This window comes from Cervus elaphus, chromosome 10 (assembly GCF_910594005.1).
Source record: "Cervus elaphus chromosome 10, mCerEla1.1, whole genome shotgun sequence".
NCBI lineage: Eukaryota > Metazoa > Chordata > Mammalia > Artiodactyla > Cervidae > Cervus > Cervus elaphus.
In genome coordinates, this window is record NC_057824.1 from 50,097,441 (window position 1) to 50,109,691 (window position 12,251).

The 12,251-nt window shown below is 51.8% G+C and overlaps 1 protein-coding gene across 2 annotated transcripts; it reads right to left on the reverse strand.

Annotated features, from left to right (window-relative positions):
• Positions 1–731: 731 nt before the first annotated feature.
• Positions 732–6,121, reverse strand: AZGP1 (alpha-2-glycoprotein 1, zinc-binding). Of its 2 annotated transcripts, XM_043915259.1 has the most exons (5): positions 6,103–6,121; positions 5,355–5,474; positions 3,211–3,471; positions 2,186–2,461; positions 732–1,269 (listed from the first exon to the last, which is right to left on the reverse strand). In XM_043915259.1, exons 2-5 carry the CDS (start codon positions 5,419–5,421, stop codon positions 974–976), a joined length of 900 nt encoding a protein of 299 aa, XP_043771194.1. In that variant the 5' UTR covers positions 5,422–5,474; positions 6,103–6,121; the 3' UTR covers positions 732–973. The 2 variants fall into 2 exon arrangements, with proteins under 2 accessions (XP_043771194.1, XP_043771193.1); XM_043915258.1 differs by lacking the exon at positions 6,103–6,121 and having other exon boundaries at positions 5,355–6,019.
• Positions 6,122–12,251: the final 6,130 nt, after the last annotated feature.

The following is a 12,251-nucleotide window of genomic DNA, read 5'->3' on the forward strand; positions in this document are numbered from 1 at the left end:
GGGAGGTGTGATATCACAGAATGAAAAAACCACTTCTTGGCAAGCTGATTTTTAAATTAGATCAAAGTATTAAAAAAAAAAAGGAGTATGGCCTTTAATTTTAGGTTGTCAAGAAAGAGAGGTAAGCAAGAGGGCTCAGAATTCGGAAGGCTGGGAAGGATGTGTCCAAGGAGCTCGGCTTGGAGGACTGACTCAGTGGGACATGGGAGGCTGAGGCGGGGCGGTGAGGGAAGGGCCTGCCTGGGCAGGTGAGGCCTAGTAATAAGATCGGTGAGTTCTGCTCTGTCTTTGGGGCTTAACTCTGTGGGTGGGGATGGGTGACACAGTTAAAACAAAACAAAACACACACATTCAAATGAATCTGGAGGGAGTCCAAGGACATCAGGGCCGATTCTGTGTCCTGGATGGATGGAGCCTCTGAAATGAGCTACAGTATGTGGCCCCAGGCCAACAAGGTGTGGGGAAGGCTGGGAGCTGGAGTGAAGGGTGGTGTCTACGGGGAGCTGGACTGCTGGGAAAACAGGTACCGAAGAGGCTTGGATTTGTAGTAAAGAGACTGCAGAGTTCCACGGCCTCATGACCCCTGGGGACATCAGCAGTGGGCACGCGTGAACAATGCCCCCGGGCCCGGTGATCCAGGCCACGCTATGGTGGTGAGACGCCCAGTAAACACTAAGAATTTCAGGTGAATCCAGCGCTCGGAGGGGCAGGACTGATGACAAACGCTCACATTTCTACAGCACTTTGCAGTTTAAAAATAATCATTCTATAAGGTGATGATGCTGATTTGATTTTGCAGATTACATAATGGGTTTTTTGCAAGACTGGTTGGCCGTGAGTCGGCTCAGAGCTCGGCATTCAAGTCTTCCCTCTCGAATCCACCACCCGGAATCCACCGCCGTCCCCTGGGCCTGGCCCACGATGTTGACAGTGGCTCGTAGTGCCCACCTCTCTCACTGCGCAGAAAGGGTGACTACCGGGCTTGCTGCTGCGGGTCCCACAGGACAGTGAGGGGCCGGGCCAGGCTTCCGTGTTCCACGTGGCAGGAGTAGGGGGCTGGGTCCTCAGAGGGGACCTCCACCACCACCCAGGACTGGTAAGTGCCGTTGCCGCTGGGGAGCACATCGCCCCCTGACTCACTCTCCTGGGTGTCACCGGCCCGAGTCCAGTGCAGCCCAATGCTTCGCGGGTAGAAGTCGTAGGCCAGGCACTTGAGTGTCCTCTTGTGTCCTGGGGCCGCGTGGCCGGTGACCGACACAGAGGGAGACTCTGTGGAGGGACAGGGGGTGGATGCCCAGGGCCTGGCATCTCCCTGCCCACGGCTCCCCACCCCCGGGTCAGGGGTGAGCAGGGCTTCTCCTTGAAGGCTGGGGCCCCCCACCACCCTTCCCGAGACCCTTCCCCACTGCGTCATGGGCCCTCTGCGGCCACTCTCTTCCCCGCCCAGCTTCCAGCATTTATGACTTCTGAAGGTCAAGAAGTTGTGAACAGGCCAAATGTTTTTCTGTTCTCTCCACTCAAACATCCAAAACGGGCTCTGTGCCCCCCACCCCCCATCTCAGCCCTGTCTCTTAGTTCTGCCTCTGGCTCCGTCCATCCACCCCATCATCTGGCCAGCCCTTCCCTGCTCAGGGCTGTGACCCTCTTCCTAATTTCTTCTCCAGCCTCAGCTCATGCCAGCCAATCCTGCTACCCCTGTTTCCATCCTTGTGGAGCAGGCATTGCACACACCTGCCTTCTCTCCTGGAGAAGGCAATGGCACCTCACTCCAGTACTCTTGTCTGGAAAATTCCAAGGACAGAGGAGCCTGGTAGGCTGCAGTCCATGGGGTCACGAAGAGTCAGACACGACTGAGCGACTTCACTTTCACTTTTCACTTTCCTTCATTGGAGAAGGAAATGGCAACCCACTCCAGTGTTCCTGCCTGGAGAATCCCAGGGACGGCGGAGCCTGGTGGGCTGCCGTCTGTGGGGTCGCACAGAGTCGGACACGGCTGAAGCGACTTAGCAGCCGCAGCAGCCTTCTCTCCACGGCCAAGCTGGGCGGTGGCGTCACCGGGAGAAGGGGCTGCGGGGTTTGCCTGGGATGGTCCCCGGGGCGCCCACTTGCGGTAGCCCTGGTCTTTCCCAGCAGAGCAAGGGAAGGGCGGGGCGAGGGAGGGCGGGGCACGGGCGGCAGCGGGTACCTTGGCGGTCCAGGTGGGTCCTGCTGTGGGGCAGGTATCTCCGCAGCATCCCTGGGCACTCCTCCTCCAGGTAGGCCTTGGCCCGCTGCACGTAGACGGCCTCTGCCTCCCACTTGCGCTTGGTGTTCTGAGCTGCTGGGTCCAGAGGGACCCAGGCTGGGATTTGTTTGTCGAACTTGATGAAGTCCCGGCCATCATAAGCGTACACCCAGAACGCTCCACTGATCTCGTTATCCCGGAGCTCACAGCCGAATGCTCCCTGAAAGGTGTGAGACCCTGCGCCCTCCCCCCCGCCGCCCCCTGAAAGTCAGCCGGCCAGCCTGGCGTCAGTTATGCCTAAAGAGCTCTTCCTCTTGCACAATCTGCCACCAATAGCCTAGATAACGGGGGCTTCCCTGATAGCACAGCAGTAAAGAATCTGTCTGCCAACGCAGGAGACACAGGTTCGATCCCTGGGTCGGGAAGATCCCCTGGAGAAGGAAAGGGCAACCCACTCCAGTGTTCTTGCCTGGAATATCCCATGGAGAGAGGAGCCTGGTGGGCTACAGTCCACGGGGTTGCAAAGAGTCAGGCGGGACTTAGGGACTCAACAACAGCAATAAGGCCAGACAACCGAGCGGTGTGTCCACGGTCAAGTAGCTCGTGACTGGGGCAGCCACCCCGGGAACCCGGGACACACTGCAGGCTGCCTCACTCTCCACCCCACATCCCTGGGCAGGGGCGAGTCTGGCACAGAAAGAGGGACCCGCCTTCGATGGACGGGGCTGTGGAGGGGAGGGCTCAGAGGTGCCCGGATTCGTCCTGACTCAGCCTTCCCTTCAGTGTGAGCTGAGGCCTGGGAGTGAGGATGGGGAGAGCAGTCAGGCAGGTGAGTGTGGGATGCGGGAGAGGCACGCAGAAACGTCTGTGTTTCCGATTGTGCTTCCCGATCCTCCTTTGGGAGGGCCTGCTTCCATCCCGCTCCCAGTTGCGGGGCTGCCTCTTGAGCGGAGCCCCTGCACCCCCGCAGCCCGTGGTCCACTCACCTTCGCTGTCCTTGTAGTAGTCCATGATGTCACTCAGGGTCTCCATGAAGATGTCCTCCCTGGCCCTCTGAAGGGCGCTCTCCTTCTCCCAGTCCTCCATGCCTTCCACCTGGCTCCACGGGGCCAGGGGCTCGGCCCTCCTGCCTTCGCTATTGTAGTGGAAGAAGGGCTGGTCGTTGAGGTAGGCGACGGCCTGGAAGCGGGGGGAGCCCTGCCGGGGCTTGGACAGCCCCGTGTAGAGGAAGCTCAGAGAGTAATTCCCTGCGAAAGGGGGAAGGACTTTGAGGAGTGGCGTCCCTGCAGGCGAGCCCGATGCAGGGCAGCAGGGGGCCGGGCAGGGAGGGCCCTGGGCCTCCCCCTCCTCAGCTCTGTCCGCCTGCTGCCAGCCGCAGACGGCCGGGGCCTCCCTAGAGAGAAGGGGCAGCCTCTGCCCTGGGGATGATAGTCCAGAGCCCACTCTGGGCCTTCACTGCATCTTGTCTTCTTGACAAACAAGCAGATAGTATCTCTCAGCCTCCTTGTAGGTGTATTGGGACCATGCGGTTGAATTCTGTCAAAAGGAAGTGTGAGTGGGCGCGATGTCTTTTGGTCCAAGGCCCCATGAATGGGTTTGCTCCATCTGTCCCTCCCCCTTTAGGCGATGGCTGTGGAGGCCACAGGATGAGACAGAAGAATCCCAAGATGTAAACAGGCTGGACCCCAGAGTCATCCTGTGGAGGAGACTACCTGATGTGTCTTCAGTTTTACACGAGGACTTGCTTGATTTGTATTCAACTTCACATGAGCAAGAAATAAATATTTGATGGTTTAAGCCACCCTGAACTTTGTTACTGGAGCATAGCCTAGTCTACCCTGACAAATACATGTAGTTAGAAAGTGTTGGAAGGAGAATTTGCTAGGAAACTCAGGAAATGACCTAGAATAGCTTGGCACAGGGTAAGACCAGGATGGATCTCAGAATTCCCAGGGCTGTAACTTGCCCTTAGGTGTGAGATGGAGGCTGGGAGAGGGGGGAGCATTCCCACAATGGATTCCATAATTAATTCATCCTATAACTCACACGGGTGTTAATCATGTTGGAGGCAGAATCCTAGTTCGACTATTATTTTTGCTAATTAGTTTCTAAATGTGATGACCATTTAGCTCTGTAGCCCTTTTACCCTCCATAATGTGGGTGGGTCTTATCTAATCAGTTGAAGGACCCAAGGGGAAAGAGTGAAGTCCCCTGAAGTAGAAATTCTGCCTCAGGTTGCCTTCAGATTCAAGACAGCAATGTCAGCTCTTCTCTGGGTCTCCAGCCTGCTGACCTGTCCTGCAGGCTTCTGACTTGCCAACCCAGCCCGACACTTGTGTGAGCCAATTCCTTAAAATAAATATTTTTCTCTAAAGTCCTATTAGTTCTGCTTCTCTGGAGAACCCTGATTGATACAGAGTTTGGTGTAGAAGGTGATTAACATTCTAAATGTGATTGACTGCTATAAAGTTAACATAAAACATATTTCTGACAGCTCATACAATGTGTAATGGATTTTAAATTTGCACGGTTTTATCTTACATTTATTCATCCTGAAATCCTGTATGCCAGAGCCAGACTCATTTTCCTGTCATGGAATAGGCTCTATTCCTTCCAAGCTCCAGTCGGCCTCTTTCCTAGTCACCCGCCTGCCTGGCCCAGAGGAGTAATATCTGAACTGTGGAGTGAAGGATGAAATTTCTTCTGGAACCATCTCTCCAGTTAATCTGCCTGCACATCTGCCCCTTGGGGTCGCTCGCTCTCCCCCTGAGTCTCAGATCCATCCAGTGGTCAGAGCGAGGGAAGGGATTAGAAGTTCTGCTTGTGTGGCTGCTGCTCTGTTCGGGCTGTGTGACCCTGGGCAGGTCACTCCACCTCTCTGGGTCTTAGTTTTGTTTATCCTGTAAGAGTTTTAGATTCCGATTCCTTAAGGTCTTACTTTGCCTGAGTCCAGAGGCTCCCTGAGTGCTTCTGGAAGTGTGTGAGCTGAGCTAGTGAACAGCCTGGGACACCCATTCCTATTGTACACTTGAGAATCCCAGCCACGTTGGGCCCCTTCTTGAGCCCATCTGTCCAGCTCATTACCTCCCCTCCATTCTTCTCCAGACCTACCCCTTGCTTCCCCACTCACCAGCCTGGGTCTCCTTGGGGACTGCAGGACCCAGAAGCAGCAGCAGGGACAGCAGGACAGGTACCATTGTGCTGACCGTCCAGATGGAAGGTCCTGGACTTCCCCGGTCCTGGGAGCTTGCTGCAGACAACATGGAGAATACAGCCAGGTGTAGTTCTGGGAATGGCTGGGCTCCGAGCCTGGTCGGGGTGGGGCCAGGGAGGGGCAGGAATCCACAGGCCAGTGAGAGGCGTCAGAAAGGGCTGAGAGAGAGAGGAGGGTGCACAGGCCAGGCGGGTGGGTCTGTGCTCGGCGAGTCTACAGACCATCTGAACACCGAGAGCTGAGACAGCTGATCTGGGGACCAGGGCCTTGGGTACCCCAGGGTGGGAGAATGCCAGTGGGCTGGGTGTGTGTGAGGCGAGGGGCAGACGTCTGGGGCGTGTCACCCTTCCAGCCTCTTCTGACATCCCCACCCCGGGGTTCATAGGGGGGGTTGGGTATTGCCAAGCCACGCTTCACCCCTCCCCGCTGGAAAAGCCTGGGACTGGGTAGATCCCAGCCAGGGTGCGGCCCCCACCCCACCCCACCCAACCCCCGCTGCTCTGCCAGAGCTCTGCCTCCCGGCCTTCTATGCCTGGGGGAACCCCAGCATTTCCATCAGGGAAGCGGGCACAGCCAGAAGCCCCTTGTGCAGCACCCCCCGCAGCAGAACAGGTGCATGCGGCCCGGGCCCAGGGGAGCAGCTGCTCGCTCCCCGGACACCGACTCAGGGGTCAGTGAAGCAGAGAAGCAGCCGCAGCAGACGACCAGTCCTGGGGGTCCTGGTGGCTCCCGGGGCAGCGGGGCAGCCAACTTCCCCTGCGTGATGTCCCTGGGCCGCGCTGTGGCGTCTGGTGCCAGCACACGTGTTCCCAGGACCCGTTGCACAGTGCAGTGCCTGGCAGCAAGAAGACAATCAATGAACATTTAGAGAAACAGATCAATGGGTCCGCGAGCAAAGACAAAAAGAGATGGCACCAGACCTACTTGAGGGGCACTGAGCCCGACTGGGTGGAAACGGATCGAGCGGTTGGGCAGTGGGATGGTAAAAGCAAAAGGGAGGCTCGAGTCAGAGTTTTGGGGCCACAATCCAATGGGCGCCCAGTGTCCAAGGAACGAGGCACATTCCTTGACCGTGTCTTTTCTGTCCCAGCCTGTGTTCTCTGCACACCCGTCCCTCTAGGTCAGCAGTTCTTAGCCTTTTATGCCATCTACTCAGGCTTCCCTGGTGGCTCAGATGGTAAAGAATCCACACACAATGCAGGAGACCTGGGTTCGATCCGTGGGTTGGGAAGATTCCCCTGGATGTGGGCATGGCAACCCACTCCAGTATTCTTGCCTTGTCCTGCCCCCATGGACAGAGGAGCCTGGTGGGCTACAGTTCTTGGGGTCACAAAGAGTCAGACATGACTGAGTGACGAAGCCAGCACAGCATAGCCATCTACTCCCTTGCTAGTTATTCTCAAGATAATTATTATTTTTTAATGTTAAGATTTTATTTATTTATAAAAGAAATTTTATGATTCTAAAGCTGAAACTCCAATACTTTGGCCACCTGATGCGAAGAGACCCTGATGCTGGGAAAGGTTGAAGGCAGGAGGAGAAGGGGACGACAGAGGATGAGAAGGTTGGATGGTATCACCACTTGATGGACATGAGTTTGAGGAAACTCCCGGAGTTGATGATGGACAGGGAAGCTTAGCGTGCTGCAGTCCATGGGGTCACAAAGAGTCAGACATGACTGAGCAGCTCTACTGACTGATAAAATAAATTAAAAAATTTCCTTCAAGGTAAGTTGTTTTCTTTTTGCTGCTCCATGCAGATCTTAATTCCTCAACCAGGGATTGAACCCAAGCTCTCAGCAGCGAGAGTGCAGAGCCCTAACCACTGGACCACCAGAGAATTCCCAAGACAATGTTTAATGCATAAAATAAAACGTAGGATACAGAGAAAGCCCATTGCATGCAAATGCAGGTTTTTCCATGCACTCCTGGGGGTTGATGGGCTGTCTGTAGCAGGGTCCCTCAAATACAGAGCAACATGCTCTTCTAAAATGGCTGAGAAACTGTTGAGAAGGAGGTAATTTGTGGCAACGAGCCCCTCCTGGGGTGGGACATCCTCAGCTGCACTTGACGATGGTCCCACCTGCTGGGGAATCCGTCGGTGGGTCTTTGCTGGGTGGGCAGGAGGTGGCCGCGGCAGGACCACACTTGGCTCTCCGGGCCCCTCCTTCCTCCCTGCAGTGCCCAGTCTCTGCCGATGGTCCTGCCCCACCCTGGGGTTGCTTCCCTTTGTCAGGATCTTGACGCCCTCACATCTCGGCTGTCTCACTGGTCAGGAACAATCTTCTGCCTCATCTTGGCAAGCTGTCTTGGGCTTCCCCTGAAATCCGAACCTCTCCAGGAAGCTTCTCTGGCTGGCTGAGTGGCTGTGTGTCCTCTCCTTGTCCCCACCGCTGGCCAGGACTCAGGTCTTCTGAGGTTTCCGCCCCTTGCCCACCCTGGCCTGCGTCGCCTGTCGTGTAGGTGGCGTGGGTCTCACATTCCAATTGGCCTCAGCCCTGGCCTGTTCACGGGGGCCCTGGATCTTCTCACTGATCTAAAAATTTCCTCCTGTCATGTTATTCTTTGTTTGTTCAAAGGTCAGAAGTTGCTTTGAAATAGCACTTGCTGTGTTATTTCCCTCTGAGTTACTTGGTTCCTCTTCCATGACTAATTATTATTATCTTAAACATTTCTTTATTTATTTGGCTGCATTGGGTCTGTGTGCAGCACGCGGGATCTCTAGTCTCAGCATGCAGACTCTTAGTTGCGGCATGAGGGATATGGATCCCTAACTGGGGACTGAACTCAGGCCCCCTGCGTTGGGAGCACAGAGTCTTACCGCTGGCCCACCAGGGAACCCCCATGATGGCATTTCCATGTATTGTCTGCCGAGTAAGGTGTGAGAAGAAACACTGCTCTGAGACAGACCTATAGGACCGTGGCGTTTATCCAGGCCAGTGTCTCCCTGGGGCGCTCAGGACAAGGACTGAATCCAGATGTAGGCCTTTTTCTTCTTCTTCTGTTTAAAAAATATTTATTTATTTGGCTGAATTGGGTCTTATTCGTGGCACTTGAGATCTTCCACACTGTTACTTCCAATTACATGATCTTTTTGCAATTCTTCCCTTTCTCTGTTAATTATTTTTCAGTCACAATTCTTTGCTTAAGACCACAAGGATTTTTTTTTCAATGTTTGATTTATGCAAAGTCACATGGTTGTAAAAAATATTTTCCCCTTATTTTTCACACAGTGATTTTTATATCTTCTAGCTGGTTATTTTGAAGACATTTACCTCCTTGTCTCTCAATGCTTTCTTGATGTTTCCTTATCAAGTCAACATCCTGGAAAATGATGATTTTCCTTCATCCTTTCTTAGCCTTCACCACACATGTCCATTTCCCATCATCCGTCCTCCCAAAATAAATACCTTATTTGAGAATTTAGGTTAGATCTTCATTATTTTCATTATTATGACTGCAATACCTTCACAGCTCTGCTGCATAGTGAGCTATAATCATTTTACTTTCTCACACAACTTTTTGTTTTTAATGGAGCTGATGGTTATTACTTTTATATGTTCTTTTCGTTTATTACTTTTCTTATTCAACTGCCTCACTAGTCATACGAATCTCATCACAAGACATTCAGGAATCTTGGGTTTAGACAGGTTGCTCTCCACACCTGGGATCTCCCTTCATCCTCGTCACCCTGGGAACTCCATCTCTTACCTGTGTGGTACCTCCTGTGTCCCAGAGATCATATATACCATCCCAGGACCAGCTTATCTGCCTTCTCCCTAGGTCACGTAGTCTCCCAGGCCCAGTGCTGTGGACCCGAGTCTTTCCTTCTCCTGACTCCTCCTCCACCCTCCTTCCTGGTGGCCTCTCCCTCTCCCCTGCAAGCAGACAGATCCATCCAGCTGTGGAGAGAGGGAGGGAGGGAGAGAAGAAAGCTTTCTCCTCCCACCATGGGGAGGGGGCAGAGACGCCAGGCCTCCTTCTGGCCCCACCCTTGAGTGACCCCTGCACCCGGGCACCCTGCTGCTCCAGGGCTTGGCATGTTTCGTCAGCATATGGCGGTGGGAGGAGGCCGGGCTCATCTGGTGGGAGGAGGGAGACAAAGAAGGCCTTGTCTGCTGGAATAAAGAAGTGGGATGACTTCTCGGCACCCTTGGGGGCTCCCTTCCTGGCACCAGTCCTCAGAAACTTACTGTGAAAGAGAAGTTTGTCTTGGTGCTTAAGGGTCCTGTCAGAAGCTTAGAAAGAATTGGGCAGAAGCCCCCTCCCCCAACCTCCAGCACCAAACTTAACCTCCTCCCCTGATACCCACACTGCCCGAGGCACTGTGGATATTTATAAATGGAGCCATTGAGGAATCGGGAGAAACCCAGGCAACTTTGAAAAGTGTGCCTGTTCCCTGAGTCCTGCGTTTCTCCCCACTTTCCACCCCCTCTTCAGTTAGACAAGGACTTTGGTCACTAGGTCTGGACCATCTGCGAGGCCCCGAAAGGTGGGCTCCCAGGTCTGATTTTCCCGGGAGGTGACCACATGCCATCCGCAGAGACGAGCTGAAGGCCCCTGACACAGTGGCTCCTTCTTGAGATGTGGCTTAGCGGAGGGGACATCGGACTCTAGAGCCAGCCTTGGTTCCCACCTTGCCTCTTCCACTAGCTGCCTGAGTGACCTTCAAAGTGATTCAAACTTTCTGGACCTTGGTTTCCTTGCTAGTCACCTAACTCTGTTATTAGGAGTGTAAATGTTTAGGGTTTGATGAATTGATCCCTTATAATCATGTAATGACCTCTTCATCCCTGGTAATATTTTTACTATGAAACTTAATTTGATATTAATAATGCCCCTCAGGATTTCTTTTCCTTTGTGTTAGCATAGTATATTTCTCCATCCTTTTACTTCTAATCCACATGTGAAATTAAAAAAGTGGGTTAGGGACTTCCCTGGTGGTTCACAGGTAGAGAATCTGCCTGCCAGTGCAGGAGACCCGGGTTCGATCCCTGATCCAGGAAGCTCTCACATGCAGCAGAGCAGCTAAGCCTGCGGACCACCACAAGAGAAGCCGCCGCAGTGAGAAACCCGAGCACCACAGCTTGAGAGTAGCCCCCACTCGCTGCAACTAGGGAAAAGCCTGCCGAGCAGCGAAGACCCAGCTCAGCCACAAATAAGTCAAGGAAATGATAAAGTGGGTTATTTGGACTTAGCATGTGAGTAGCTCTTGCTTTTTACTCAGTCTGTCTCTCTGCCTATAAATTGAAGTGGCTTGACCACTTACACCTCACGTGGTTATTTACATGGTTAAATTCAAACCTCCCATATTGCTATCTGTTTGCTATTTGTCTCATCTGCTTTATTTGTTCCCTCTCTTTCCTCTTCTGCCTTCTTTTGGATGAACTCATCATATGTTTATAATTCTACTTTGTCTCCTTGGTTGCCCATTAGCTACAATCCTTTCTTGACTGTATAATACTGTACATTTTACATTTTCATCTTATTGCAGTTTACCTGCAAGGGATATCAGACCATTACACACAGTATAAGAATCTTACAAAACATACTCCGATTTTTCTCTTCCTGGCCTGTATGCAACGTGGGATCACAGCATACTCTGCCATGCTCTCGCCACAGGTGAAGTCTATAAAGTAAATCTATAGACTTACCAAAGTCAGGCTATAAAGTCTGGAAAAGTAGGGAACTCTTGCATTCCTGGCTTCATGGCCCCTATGTTATACACCTGAAAATATAATAATGTACAGCAATTATACTTCCATAAAAAAAGGAAGAAAAAAAAAAGAGTTTAACCCTAAACAGTTCCCTGGTAGAACTACCAAAGGTTGTACTTCAAGAAGAAAAAAGTTTAGCACACCGATGTTCATAGCAGCAGTACTCACAATAACCAAGAGGTGGAAACACCCTGACAATCCATCAGTGGATGAATGGACAAACAAAACGTCGCACCTACATACATGCAATGGAATACTATTCAACCTTAGGAAGGACTGAAGTTCTGATAGATGTTACAACATGAATGAACCTTGAAGACATAATGCTAAGTAAAATAAGCCAGCCACAAATGCTGTATGATTCCACCGATGTGAAGAGTCTAAAGTAGTCAAATTCATAGGAATAGAAAATGGATTAATAGGTCTGTAAAGGCTGGTAAGTTGAAATATAACCAGCCTAGCAGCATAGTAGAGTTTAGGGGTTTGCTATCTGCAGCCAGATTGCTTATCCAAATCCCAGCTTCTCCATTCACTAGCTAGTTGACCTTTTATAAGTTACTCAACTTCTCTGTTCTTTATTTCTTTCCCGTATAAGAGGGTACTAGTAGTATGTACCTCATAAGGTTGTTATGAAGTATGAGTTATTAACCGTTTAGCACTTATAATATCCATCACTTATTATGCACTGAATAAATGTTGGTGTAAGAAGATATTGGAAATTTGGACTGGGATTTCAAGAGGCAATGTTTTGGAAAATGCAATATGTAGGACATTCTAAAGCGATTACTAGTCTGAGATGCAGTATTTCAAAGGAAAACCAAATGAACAGCAGTTATATCACTCTTAATCTCTATGCCCACATCTAAGTTTGGCAGAATTGTTGGAAATTAAAGGCAAAGAGGGCTAACTCTGGAGAGAAGCTACTTTTGTTGTTGTTGTTATCTTCAGTTTAAATTTTTATTTTGGCCACGCTGTGAGGCATGTGGGATCTTAGTAGTTCCCCAGCCAGGGATTGAACCTGCACCCCCTGCAGTAGAAGCATGGAGTCTTAATCACTGGATCACCAGGGAAGACCCTGGAGAGAAGCTACTTGGGAA

Coding starts and splice junctions, on each gene's coding strand:
- AZGP1 (XM_043915258.1), bottom strand. CDS start 5,487: ATGTTGTCTGCAGCAAGCTCCCAGGACCGGGGAAGTCCAGGACCTTCC. Junction 3,472..5,354: donor CCCCAAGGAGACCCAGGCTG/GTGAGTGGGGAA, acceptor CCCCTTTCGCAG/GGAATTACTCTCTGAGCTTC. Junction 2,462..3,210: donor CTACTACAAGGACAGCGAAG/GTGAGTGGACCA, acceptor GGGAGGGCGCAG/GGTCTCACACCTTTCAGGGA.